Source organism: Rhinoderma darwinii, chromosome 5, assembly GCF_050947455.1.
Source record: "Rhinoderma darwinii isolate aRhiDar2 chromosome 5, aRhiDar2.hap1, whole genome shotgun sequence".
Lineage (NCBI taxonomy): Eukaryota > Metazoa > Chordata > Amphibia > Anura > Rhinodermatidae > Rhinoderma > Rhinoderma darwinii.
Window position 1 is genome coordinate 103446409 of NC_134691.1, and position 14488 is coordinate 103460896.

General features: G+C 41.3%; 1 protein-coding gene across 2 annotated transcripts in view; it reads right to left on the reverse strand.

Moving 5' to 3' along the window:
• The window catches only part of MIB1 (MIB E3 ubiquitin protein ligase 1), a 140006-nt gene that overhangs the window by 68820 nt on the left and 56698 nt on the right, over positions 1–14488 (reverse strand). For both annotated transcript variants that reach the window (XM_075826357.1, XM_075826358.1), the window contains exons 5-6: positions 6112–6178; positions 5182–5386 (exon numbers count right to left, since the gene is read on the reverse strand). In XM_075826357.1, coding sequence (XP_075682472.1) covers positions 5182–5386; positions 6112–6178 — 272 coding nt within the window. The remainder of the gene's footprint in view (positions 1–5181; positions 5387–6111; positions 6179–14488) is intronic.

Consider the following 14488-nt stretch of genomic DNA (forward strand, 5'->3'; position numbering starts at 1 on the left):
AGTGTGTCATCGAACCCATGGTTATATCAGACCATTCTCCGGTAGTGCTAGAAATACATGATTGCTTTCCAAGGGGCTCGGACATCCTGTGGCGCTTCCCCAGTAACTTGGCATCTGATGAATCGTTCCAATCTTTACTTAAGGGTTGGTGGTTGGATTTTGAGGATACCAATGGAGCTCACTCACAGGATCCCCAGCTATTCTGGGACACCTCCAAAGCAGTCATGAGAGGGCAACTAATAGCGTATGTTGCAAAACTTAAAAACCAGACAAAATTGAAAATTGAGGAGTATGGCCTGGCTTTGAGGCGGACTTACACACGTTTCCAAGCAATGCCAACACCCGTAAACAAAGAAGAATGGCAGAAAGCAAGAGGGGAATATGAATTGTGGTTAGATAAAGGGGAAAAGTTGAAACGGTCCGCTTTTGAAGCGAAGCTGTTTCGATACGGAAACAAGGCGGGGAGGTTGTTGGCACGTCTGTCCAAACCTTTGGGACCACAATTTCATATTACCACATTGAAGGATAAATGGGGAACTTTGCAATCACACCCTAAACAAGTTAATTCCATCTTAAAGCAATTTTATGAGGATTTGTATACAAAAAGAACATATACTCCCACCTCGCTCCCTACGGTCTTAGACTCCCTACAACTTCCCAAACTAACAGAGGAGGAACGGACATTCCTAAATTCTCCAATTACAGAAGTAGAGTTGAAATCCTGTATAAATTCAATGAAAATGCAGAAAGCCCCAGGCCCCGACGGATACGCCAGTGAATACTTCAAGATCCTGAGGGATCAAATCACCCCATGTTTACTTCATTTATATAATGGATATTTATCAGGACAATCCATCCCGGCAGCCTCCAATGTCGCATACATAAAGGTTCTCCCTAAGCCAGGAAAGGACCCAAAATTTGCTTCCTCATACCGCCCGATATCCTTAATCAACTCGGACTTAAAACTAATATCTAAACTTATGGCGGATAGATTAGCCACTATATTACCTAGAATAATTTCACCAAGCCAAGTTGGCTTTGTAAAAGGCCGCTCAGCGGTATCCAATATCCGGAAAATACTAACTGTACTAGATGATGTTAAAGTTAATCCGTCCGCTCACCCAAACCCAGCCATCCTTACTATAGATGCCGAAAAAGCATTCGATATGGTTGATTGGGATTGGTTGGGAGGTACAATGGACTCTATGGGTATTTTGGGACCTTTTCGATCGTTTATTGGAGCCTTATACTCGGCCCCCTCCGCAAAAGTATACACTCCAGGATTTCTTTCCTCCACCATCCCATTATATAGAGGGACACGTCAAGGCTGCCCTCTTTCCCCCCTCCTTTTTAATCTCGCATTGGAACCATTTATTCGCACATTGGAGGCTGACGAAAGTGTAAAGGGAATCAGGGTGGGCACGGAAACAATTAAGGCAACATACTTTGCAGATGATGTCTTGATATTCCTATCAGACCCGCATCACGATCTTCCCCACGTCTTTGAGCTTATTAAAAAATTTGAGAGCCACTCCGGCTTTAAAGTAAATGTCACAAAAAGTGAATTACTACACTTGACCAGTAACGGCGCAGCACACTTTAAACCATCTTTGAGTATACCGGTTACTATAGCTAGGTCCTCCATTAAATACCTAGGGATAAACATAGGTCGCACACCGGACACAATATATAACCTCAATTATCCGGCGGTTATAAATAAAATTAAACAAGATCTCCAACGATGGCAGCATCTGCCTCTCTCCTTCATGGGGAGATGCCATCTTTTGAAAATGGTAAGCTTCCCGAGATTGCTTTATCCTCTACAGACAATTCCTCTTCTATTAAAACACACTGATATCAAGACATTAAATTCCATGTTCTCCGCCTACATATGGAATAAGAAACGCCCGAGAATAGCCTTAAAGAAACTTATGACACGCAAAGAAGGTGGGGGAGTCAATATACCGGATCTTCGTAGCTATAATTTGGCATGTTTGGCTCGTCATGGCCTTGACTGGCTACAAGGGTCAAACTTTTATTCTAATTACACACTTGAGGAGGGGGTGGTGGCTCCACTACATTTGTCATCGCTAATACATGTCTCAATTGGGAACATACCACCAGAAATCAAACATCGTATATTATTTAGGGACACCATTATGGCTTGGAAATCTATTAGAGCACTTTTTGGCCTCCCTCAACACATATCTAAGCACATGCATTTATGGGGGCATCCGGAGTTTCCACAGGGGAGGGAGAACCCGCATTTCAGGGAAATGAAATCGTTGGGCATCTTCAAGCTTAATCATCTCTTGCATTCTAATGAAAATAGATATATGACATTTCAAGAGTTGCAAGTTGTAAACAACCTTTCCACAAGGCATCACTTAGCCTATTGCCAAATAATGTCCTTTTTAAGGTCAAAATTGCATAATATAGCCCCGGAATGCCCTAAGAACTTCTTGGATGACTTGATAGTGTCTCCCCCATCTAAATCCTCTTTATCTTTTTTATATAGCACATTGAGAGAATCACTTGCTAAGGCTACCACTGCCACAATGTTTAAAATGTGGAGTAGAGAGCTTATGCAGCAAGATCTTACTCAGCAGATTTTGGGAGGATGGGCAAAGGTGCGTAAAGCAGTTGTATGTGAAAGATGGAGGGAGACACATTTTAAGTTCATTCACAGGGCCATATACGGTTTTGATATTCCCCCACACCCTAATTGTCCGGATAGACAAATAGCGTGTCCACGATGCCATGCACCCAAAACAAATTTATTTCATGGTTTGTGGACTTGCCCCAAATTATTTACATATTGGAACGAGATTTCTGGGATAATCAGGGATACATGGGGGGAGGAGGTCGCGGTGGAGCCACTACCTCTTTTATTTCATGCCTTTCCTGATACTCAACATATTCCTGACGCACTTCATGCCTTTCTTCTGATAGCCAAGAGGTCCTTGCTCGCCCTCTGGCTTAAACCACAGCTACCGTCAGGCCTAGAGGTAATTTCTCAGCTGAAAAAATATGTATATATGGATCGGCTAGATATTGAACGAACAGCGGAATCTGGATCATCAAAATTTTTTAAGAAATGGAAAGTTTTTATATGCAAACATTTCCAGACCGACGAAATAAAGGATCTGATGACACCGTTCTATTATACCTCATGGTACCTGACGAGAGATGTGGCAGGAACATTAGGAGTGCTGAAAAGGTGATTCAGTTAGGCGCTAGGAGTGATAGGGACCCACCTTCCTGTTCAGGTACGGTTCGGATACAGGAACATTTTACAATTTAATATTAGAAACATACATATTTAGGATGTCAGGGGGGAGGGGGGAGTTCCAAGGGGTTAAAGGTTGAAAACAATGTTCGCTAAGCATGATTTATGTCAAATTCGTCTGCCAGTTCTGTACAATTTTGTATTGACGATCAGTGGAATAACTCACATGTAATGTCCAATGTAATGTCATGCATCTGTTTCTGTTTACTACTGTTGAAAAAATTAAATAAAAAGTGTTTTAAAAAAAAAAAGAACAAAATTTGTCTTGTATATGTTTAAATGTAAGTTGCTACTATCATACAATATCAAATTGGACTTTATTGCTTACTAGAGTGAGTAAAGATCTGACTACACTGGTATGTTATGTGCACTACGTGTTTCAGCACTGGCTGTCAGTCTCTGAACATTGTATCTGCTGTTCTGTGTACACTGATAGTTGCAATGTTTCTGTTAGTAAATAGACATTGTATCAATTCCTTGGTTCTATGCTATGCACTGTTTGTGTCAATGTTGGCTAGCTAGTTCATAGAAATGTAAGGTTATTTAAATGCTCGTATTTACTGAAAAAATCAGCACTTGCTGCTAGTTGATATTCTCAAGATTGAATTACTGTTGGAGTATCGTGCTGGATTTTATAAAGTGTCTATTTTACAGTTGTTATGTTGATATAACAGTCCACATTTGTTTGTTATGCCACCACTCTCTGTAGTGCTCATTCACACAGGTTACCTACCGCATCACTGCTATTTCTGGTAGAAATGACCAGCGTGGCATAACAAACAAATGTGGACTGTTATATCAACATAACAACTGTAAAATAGACACTTTATAAAATCCAGCACGATACTCCAACAGTAATTCAATCTTGAGAATATCAACTAGCAGCAAGTGCTGATTTTTTCAGTAAATACGAGCATTTAAATAACCTTACATTTCTATGAACTAGCTAGCCAACATTGACACAAACAGTGCATAGCATAGAACCAAGGAATTGATACAATGTCTATTTACTAACAGAAACATTGCAACTATCAGTGTACACAGAACAGCAGATACAATGTTCAGAGACTGACAGCCAGTGCTGAAACACGTAGTGCACATAACATACCAGTGTAGTCAGATCTTTACTCACTCTAGTAAGCAATAAAGTCCAATTTGATATTGTATGATAGTAGCAACTTACATTTAAACATATACAAGACAAATTTTGTTCTTTAAGTGCAGGACAAGGGGTCTTCTGCACTGCTAATTATTTTTGACCTACATTGAAAAAGATAGAATTATTTTAACATAAATATATTAATAAAGTTTATTATTTTTATTTCCTACTAGAACCACAGTTCTTTTCCTCTCTTCCTTTTTCCCAAATAATTTAATAAGCAATAATTGGTGGTATACACCTTTGTGGTTCCCTCTAACTCACTTTGTATATAATAAATAAGTGAGGGTATCAGCAAAATCCCTGTTTCTGACAATGAATATACATTACCTCCAGCCAGGACGTGATGTGTATTCAGAATCCTGACACTTCGCTAACATTTCTGTGAGATTTACAGCAAGTCAAGCGTAATCTCATTTTAAATGACAGTTTACAGCGTACTCTTGGCCAAAAAGTAAAAAACGTCCAGTTGTCCATTAAGAAACTCATTAGCATAAAGCTAATACATATGTCATAACGTAAAAAATTATCGTTTTTCTAAATAAAAAACACTATTGTTATCTACATTACAGCGCCGATCACATCATGCACAATATAGGGCACTTATAATGTGGTAACAGAGACTCTTTAAGGCCCAAAACAGCTGTGTCCTTAAGTGATTATACTCCTCTCCTATTATACGCCCCATAACTAAACCATTAAAGCAAAGATGTGTATGTGTGGCTTTACTCACCTGTTTCCACTAGGATACTGCACTACAATATCATGATCTTCATCAATGCCGCAGACAGTGCCTGTGGTTGTTAGTGTTTCAAACATGCCATCAGTCCATCCACCATGGCCATGCTGCAACGACTGGACAATTTCTAACTCCAAATCAATATTTACAAGGTCTCCAATAAGCAAGCCTCCAGGGTTACGGTTACCATTTTGCTCACCTAAAACACAAAAACAATTCACAAAAGCCTTACAAAGGGTAAGTGCTTTGTTTTTTGTTTTTTTCTCAAGGGGAAAGTTCTTTAAGTGTTTCTCCGCTGACTATAAGCTGATCACATAGTGTCCTATTGCTGGGGGCCCTAAGGATCCTGTAGTCTGTGGGGAAACCTAGAAGTAAGTATTCGAATTCCCTGCAGCACCACCACAGGGAAAATCAAATATTACAATAGTAGCCATTCAACTCAATTGGTTGTCTGTGTAATGTAGGACATGATAGGTCCTCCAGAGCGAGGGACGCTCTTTGTAACCGCTCTCGACTCTTGCCTGTGGATACATGTATTGCTATTGAATAAAAATAGAGTGTAAACTGGCTGTGTATAGCATGAAAACATACAGGGTGTTTGATGATAATCCTTCTAAAATTGCAACAGTCATTATGTCATATAAGGTCAGAAGTAAAACACTGACTATCCTTATTGGGTTGTGCATGAGACCAGCTTCTAACTATAGTAACAGTCTGTAATGAAACCTGCAACTGCATCAAGCAGTCCTTTCCCTGGTCTAGAGGACAGCAGAGAGGCAGGTAGTGGAGATAGTCTGCTCCGCAGGTTAACACATCTTATGAGAAAGTAAGTAAGCCAGCAAATTTCTTTATAAATATTCAATCTGCCTAACCGTACTATATCAGGAAAAAATAATAAGAGACAGCAAATAACTCAAAACTCACCCAAGACAGGACAATGGTCTCTGTAAAATGAACCTCCTTTGGCATCTTGCACGCATTTCAAGTCAGACTAAAATAAATATTACATACAGTAAATAGATGTAGTTTCTAAAATCCTAAAATATACACCAGAAAATATAATGCAATATAAGCTAATATAATGAAAATTATATACATACGAAAAAAATAAAATCAAACATATGCAGACATACTGTAACATACCCATAGGATTGGTGCGAACATATACCAAGAGAGCGTCCTTTTGGCATACATTTCAGTTTACCTGCGATGTTATTTAGTACAGCAAAAAGATGTATTCAATAGGCTATGTTCACACGGAGTATTTTGGGGGAGGAATATCTGCCTCAAAATTCCGTTTGGAACTTTGAGGCAGATTTTCCTCTCCCTGCACGCCGATTTTCGCACCGTTTTTCGCCCGCGGCCATTGAGAGCCGCGGGCATAAAACAGCGCGAAATACGCGTTCTCTGCCTCTCATTGAAGTCAATGGGAGGTCAGAGGCGGAAGCGCCCGAAGATAGGGCATGTCGCTTCTTTTTCCCGCGAGGCAGTTTTACTGCTCGCGGGAAAAAGACGCCGACGCCTCCCATTGAAATCAATGGGAGGCGTTCTCGGGCCGTTTTTGCCGAGTTTTGCGACGCGGTTTCCGCGTCAAAAAACTCGGCAAAATACCCCGTGTGAACATAGCCTTATAGTGTTTTGTTTTTTTACAATGAACGGGCAGATATATCTAAATGTATGGAGTACAGCTGAATACTTTTTAGGACAACAGTTAGGCTTCTTTCACACAAGCGTTACTATAAGTTTACCTCTCTTCCGTCAGAGGAAGAGAGGAACGAAAGATTAAATGGAAAGCAATGGTTCCGTTAGAATTACCATTTATTTCAATGGTAATTCTTTTGTTTCAGTTGCTTTCAGTTTGTCTTTGTTCGCTAGGTTTCCGTTGTTTTTTTCAAGGAAACAAAACTAAGTGAACAGAGACAAACCGAAAGCAAGTGAAACTAAATAATTACCATTGAAATCAATGGTAATTCTAACGGAAACGTTGCTTATGGTTTAATCTTTCGATCCTCTCTTCCTCTGACGGAAGAGAGGTAAACGTATAGTAACGGTACTGTGAACTTAGCCTGAGCTATATGTCTGTCAGAAAAAAAAAAAGTAACAACGTGGTTTGACCATAGCCTAACTGCACTTAGCTCAACAAGGAGAATCTTCAGTTCCTCTTAACCCCTTAAGGACGCAGCCTGTTTTGGCCTTCAGGACACAGCCAATTTTTTCAAATCTGACATGTGTTACTTTATGTGGTAATAACTTCGGAATGCTTTCACCTATCCAAGCAATTCTGAGATTGTTTTCTCGTGACACATTGGATTTTATGGCAAAATTTGTTCGATACATTAAGTATTTAATTGTGAAAAACACCAAAATTTAGCCAAAAATTGCAAAAATTTGCATTTTTCTTAATTTAAATGTATCTGCTTGTAAGACAGGCAGTTATACCACACAAAATTGTTGCTAATTATCACCCATATGTCTACTTTAGATTGGCATTGTTTTTTGAACATCCTTTTATTTTTCTAGGACGTTACAAGGCTTAGAACTTTAGCAGCACTTTCTCATATTTTCAAGAAAATTTCAAAAGGCTATTTTTACAAGGGCCAGTTCAGTTGTGAAGCGGATTTTAGGGCCTTATATATTAGAAACCCCCCGATTAGTCAACCCATTTTAAAAATTTCACCCCTCATAGTATTCAAAACAGCATTTAGAAAGTTTCTTAACCCTTTAGACGTTTCACGGGAATTAAGGCAAAGTAGATGTGAAATTTTCAAATTTCTTTTTTTTGTTGCAGAAACTCATTTTTTTCATCCATTTTTTTTGTAACACAAAGTTTTATCAGAGAAACGCAACTCAATATCTATTGCCCTGATTCTGCAGTTTTTAGAAATACCCCACATGTGGTCCTAGCGCACTTATTGAATGAAACACTGGCCTCAGAAGCAAAGGATCACCTAGAGGATTTTGGGGCCTCCTTTTTATTACAAAATATTTTAGGCACCATGTCAGGTTTGAAAGGCTCTTGCGGTGCCAACAGTGGAAATCCCCCAAAATTGACCCCATTTTGGAAACTATACCCCTTGAGGAAATTATCTAGGGCAGGGGTCAGGAACCTTTTTGGCTAAGAGAGCCGTAAACGCCACATATTTTGAAATATAATTCCGCGAGAGCCGTACAATATGTTTAAAGGGCCATTGACAGATCAATCGCTCCAATGTTCACTTAGTACAGCAAGGAATGCTCCTCCCTGCTGTATAAAGCCACAACTGGACTGAAACAATGGTAATTAGCAGTAAAAAAATTAAATAAATAACTTACATTGTGAGCTTGCGATGCATGACATCAGTCCAGCAGTCTGGCTTCTTCTTTTTCCTGCGCATGACTGGAAGCTGGCATTCTTCCCACCTGATGTTGAGAGAATGCCAGCTTTGAGGCATTCGCAGAAGAAAGAAGCTGGAATGTTGGACATGTCACACAACGCATTGTCAGTTATGTCAATTATCTATTTTATTATTTTACAGCGAATTATTGTTTAGGTCCAGCGGTGGCTTAGTGCAGCAGAGAGGAACACTCCTTTGTGTACTAAGTGACCGCTGGAGCAATTGTATCTGTCAGTGGCCCTTTTAAAAGTGTTGGTCTTACAGAAAATGAACAAAAAAAGAGAGGCTCAGACCCATAGGGAACTAAAGCATTTACTACTTAAAGTGGTACATACAAGCAGGCACACCCAGCGTAATAAATAATTGAACTTTATTAAATAGTCTCACTGTACATAAAGTGCACACATTGACTTGTATTTAATTTTAAAGAACAACAAATCTCCGAACTCTTTTTTTTATAACATAACGTTTTAATGCTGTTGCTAACCAACGACGAATAGAATACTTCCTACCGTTAACGTCCAAGGGAGACACAAGGGAGGAGGCAGATGCCGCTTCACTAGGGGACGCAGGTGCGTGCTTGCAGACGGCGCGGCTATGCAGGGAGTTATGGGAAATGTAGTCCATGCTCCCTGCCGCTCACCACTGCCGCCAATGCTTATCAGGCCATCAAAGAACTACCAATATCAGCGTGCACCGCGGCCTGATGGAGCGCGGTGCACGGGCTGATGGAGCGCGGTGCATGCATCCTTCCCATAGACAGGTAGGAGCCCTGTCTGCGAGCCAGATACGGCCATCAAAAGAGCCATATCTGGCTCGCGAGCCATAGGTTCCCGACCCCTGATCTAGGGGTATAGTGAGCATTTTGACCCCGCAGGTTTTTTGCAGAAATTATTGGAAGTAGGCCGTGAAAATGAAAATCTACATTGTTTTAAAGAAAATGTAGTTTTAGCTAATTTTTTCTAATTTCCTCAAGGACTAAAGGAGAAAATGCACCACTACTTTTGTAAAACAATTTCTCCCAAGTAAAACAATACCCCACACGTGGTCATAAACGGCTGTTTGGACACACGGCGGAGCTTAGAAGGGAAAGAGCGCCATTTGGCTTTTGGAGCTCAAATTTAGCAGGAATGATTTGCGGAGACCACGTCGCATTTGCAAAGCCCCTACGGGACAAAAACAGTGAAAACGACAAAAAAGTTACTCCATTTAGGAAACTGCACCCCTTGAAGAATCCATCTAGGGGTGTAGTGAGCATTTTGACCCCACATGTGTTTCATAGATTTTATTAGAATTGGGCAGTGAAGATTTAAAAAAAAAATCCTTTTTTCCAATAAGACGTAGCTTTAGCTCAAAATTTAGCATTTTCTCAACAAATAAAGGAATAAAAGAACCCCAACATGTGTAAAGCAACTTCTCTGGAGTACGGCAATACCCCATTTGTGCTCATAAACTGCTGTTTGGGCACACGGCAAGGATCAGAAGGGAAGGAGCGCCATTTGGCTTTTGGAGCACAGATTTTGCTGGATTGGTTTCTTGACACCATGTCACTTTTGCAAAGCTCCTAAGCTACAGTGGAAACTCCCCAAAAGTGACACGATTCACGAAACTACACCACTTGAGGAATTCATCTAGGGGTGTAGTGAGCATTTTGAACCCACAGGGGTTTCATAGATTTTATTAGAATTGGGCAGTGAAAATAAAAAAAATCCTTTTTCTTCAATAAGACGTAGTATTAGCTGAACATTTTTCATTTTCTCAACAAATAAATGAAAAAAAGCACCCCAACACTTTTAAAGCAACTTCTCTTGTGTACGGCAATACCACATATGTGGTCATAAACTGCTGTTTGGGCACAGAGTAGGACTCAGAACGGAAGGAGCGCCATTTGCTTTTGGAGTACATATTTTGCTGGATTTGTTTCTGGGCGCTATGTCGCATTTGCAAAGTCCCTGTGGGACCAAAACAGTGTATCCCCCCCAAGAAGTTACCCCATTTTGGAAACTACACCCCTCAAGGTATTCACCTAGGGGTGTAGTGAGCATATTAACCCCGCAGGTGATTGGCAGAAATTGGTGTGCTCTTGATGTTGCAGAGTGAAAATGGGATTTTTTCCATAGATATGACAATATGTGGTGCCCAGCTTGTGCCACCATAACAAGACCGCTCTATTATTATTATGCTGTGTTTCCAGGTTTTAGAATCACCCTACATGTGGCCCTAATCTTTTGCCTGGACATTCGATCAGGCTCAGGAGTGAAAGAGTACCATGTAAAATTAAGGCCTAGTTTGGCAATTTACAAAGTATTGTATCACAATTGCAGAGCTCTGATGTGAAATAATAAAAGAAACTGCTGAGAAGTGACCTCATTTTGGAAACTGCACCCCTCAAGGCATTTATTAAGGGGTGTAGTGAGCATTTTCACCTCACAGGCCTTTTCCATGAACGATTGCGCCTCGGAAGGTGCAAAGTAAAAATTTCCCCTAGATATGCTATTTCAGTGGCAAATATGTCACGCCCAGCTTGTGCCACTGGAGACACCCACCCCAAAAATTGTTAAAAGGTTTGTCCCGGGTATGGCGATGCCATTTATGTGGAAGTAAACTGCTGTTTGGGCATACTGTAGGGTTCAGAAGGGAGGTAGCACCATTTGGCTTTTGAAGCGTGGATTTTGCTTGGTAGTAGTTTTGTTTGGAGTCTTACTGGTGTTTCCGTTTATAAAGTGGGGGTACATGTAAGCCGGGCGGAGTATATAAGGGGCATAGTCAGGTGGTATAATAATGGGGTAAAAAAAACAATAAAATAATCCATATGTTAAGGATCTGCCAGGCACAGCTTCTGTATCTACGCCCATAGGTAATCAGTCTGCACCTGCTTCTATGTCTGTGAGACTGACTCCATCTTCCACCACTCAGGATGGCAGGCTCAGGAGTGGGAGAGCCTATCACAGCCTGGCCAGACGGAGCTAGCTCCCGCCCTCTGTCTATTTATACCTGCCTTTCCTGTTCCTCCTTGCTTGTGATTCTTCTCTGTTGGTTTCCTGGCCCTGCTGCAGATTCTTGAACCATTTGACCCTGCTTCATATTGACCCTGGCTTACTGACTACTCTCCTGCTCTGCGTTTGGTACCTCGTACACTCCTGGTTTGACTCGACTCGTTCACCACTCTTGTTGCTCACTGTGTTGCCGTGGGCAACTGCCCCTTTTCCCTTGCTTCTGTGTACCCTTTTCTGTTTGTCTGTCGTGCACTTATTGAGCGTAGGGACCGTCGCCCAGTTGTACCCCGTCTCCTAGGCCGGGTCATTGCAAGTAGGCAGGGACTGAGTGGCGGGTAGATTAGGGCTCACTTGTCTGTTTCCTTACCCCCACCATTACACCATAGATATTTGTTACGCGGTGACACAATCCTTTCTGCACAGGCCGGTGTCTCACTAATAAATGGTCCTTACTTATTCCCCTTTTGGTCCACACTCGGCACCTTTGAAGTTTGGTGAATTTTGTTGGGAAAGTGTTGTCCTGGTATAATACGGGCGCCCTCACTTCCAGCAGATATGTTTGGGCCCTCCCCCTACTGGTTCCCGAATTTTAGGAGCCTTGATAATTCACCACTTGAAACAGAAGAAATGTTCCCCTCAGGCCGGCACGTCTGCATATTTTTTCTTTCCTGACTTATTGGAGCCTTAGCTCATTTTATTTTTTCATAGATGTAGTGGTATGTGGGTTGTTTTTTTGCAGGACGCGCTATAGTTTTTATTGGTACCATTTTGGGAAACATGCGACTTTTTGATCACTTGTTAGCCTTTATTTTTGGGAGGCAAGGTGACCAAAAAACGACAAGTCTGGCATATTTTTTTAGTTCTTTTTATACAGCGTTCACCACGCGTTATAAATTACATGTTTCTTTTATTCTGCGGGTCAGTCAGATTCTGGCGATACCTAATTTATAGCACTTTTTTATGTTTTACAACTTTTTGCACAATAAAATAACTTTTGTAAAGAGAATGGATTTTTTTCTGTCGCCAAGTTGTGAGAGCCATAATATTTTATTTTTTCGTCGACGGAGCTGTATGAGGGCTTGTTTTTTGCGAGACGAGTTATAGTTTTTATAGGTACCATTTTTGGGTACATGCGACTTTTTGATCACTTTTTATTTCAATTTTTGGAAGACAAAGTGACCAAAAAATAGCAATTATGTCAGTATTTTTTAGGTGGTTTTTTTTACGGCGTTCACTGTGCGTAATAAATAACATAATATTTTTATAGTTCAGGTCGTTACGGTCGCAGCGATACCAAATATGTATTGTTTTATTATTTTTTTCAATAATAAATGACTTGATAAGGGAAAAAGGGCGATTGCGTTTTATGTTATTACTTGAAACTTTTATTGTATTTTTTACAACTTTTATACACTTTTTTTTTTTACACTATTCTTTAGTCCCACTAGGGTACTGGAAGGTCCAACTCTTTGTTTGATGTTCTAATACATTGCACTACATAGGTAGTGCAATGTATTAGAACTGTCAGTTGTTCACTGACAGCAAGCCGATCAGGCTGCGCCTCCGGACGGGGCCTAATCGGCTTCCGTAATGGTAGATAGGAAGCCATTGTTAGGCCTCCTGCTGCCATAGTAACAGTCGCCAGCTTTGCCATCGCATGGCAGGCTGCCGATTTGATACAAACTACTTTGATGCAGCGATCGCTGCATTGAAGGGGTTAATGGCAGGAATCGGAGTTCGCTCCGGTTCCTGCCTTTACAGTGGGATGTCCGCTGTAACATACAGCGGACACCCACTGCTGATGACGCTGGCTCAGCTTCTGAGCCGGCGCCATCTTGCCGATGGTACCGGAAGCCTTTTGGGCCCCGCCGACAACGGGGCATAGGAGGATTTCGTTGCTGGAGGTATTAGGCCTCCGATCGCCTTTGCAGCCACCGGCAACCCAGCGAGCATGTTGCTGGGGTGCCGGTAGCTATAAACTCCTCACATGCTGCGATCTCTAATGAACGCAGCATTTGAGGAGTTAAGCGGTCGGATCAGAGGCTAGATCCGGTCCTGGCCAATACATTAGGGTGCCAGCTGTAACATACAGCTGTCACCCGGCGGTTATGTCGCTGGCTCAGCTCCATCTCCTTCACGTACAGTTACGTGGAATTGCCTGAAAACACCAGCTTTCATCACGTAACTGTACGTGAAAATGCAGGAAGGTGTTAAAGGAGTTTTTCCATAAAAAATATTTATCGCCCATCTACAGGATGGACAATAATGATCTAATCAGTGGGGGAACGACCGATGGGACTCCCACCGTTCATGGGCTTACCATGCCGTTCCTGGGAGACCCATAGGAATGCAGCGATAGTGTGCATGCTCGACCACCGCTCCATTCATTTATATGGGGCTGCCGACCTCTATCTTCGCAACTCCATAGAAATGAATGGAGCGGGGATAGGTGATTTATAATGATTATGGGAAAACCCCTTTAAACAAAAGATTTATCCAGGCTCCAGAGAACAAGCGTCTATTGCGGCTGAACATCAACTATAGTAAAATAATGAAGGCAGTACAAGGCCCTGTCTACACTGAGATTTTTGCCACGGAAATGGCAGCAAAAAACAGCCGAAATGTACTCACATTGATTTCAAAGGGAGGTGGAGGCGGTTTTTTTTCTCTGCTAGCAAAAAAAAAAACGCTTGCGGGAAATAGAAGCAACATGCCCTATCTTGAGGCGTTTTCTGCCTCAAAAACCCCATTGAAATCAATGGGAGATGGAAACAAACACTTTTTTTAGGCGATTTGTGACGTGTTCAAATGTGGCAGAATTGGCAGATTTTTGTTACGGTAATAAACAGCAATTTACAGTACAATTTATGTGGATGGGGTTTTCAAATCTGCACATAACAAATGCATACTTTGCTGCAGATTTGTGGGGAA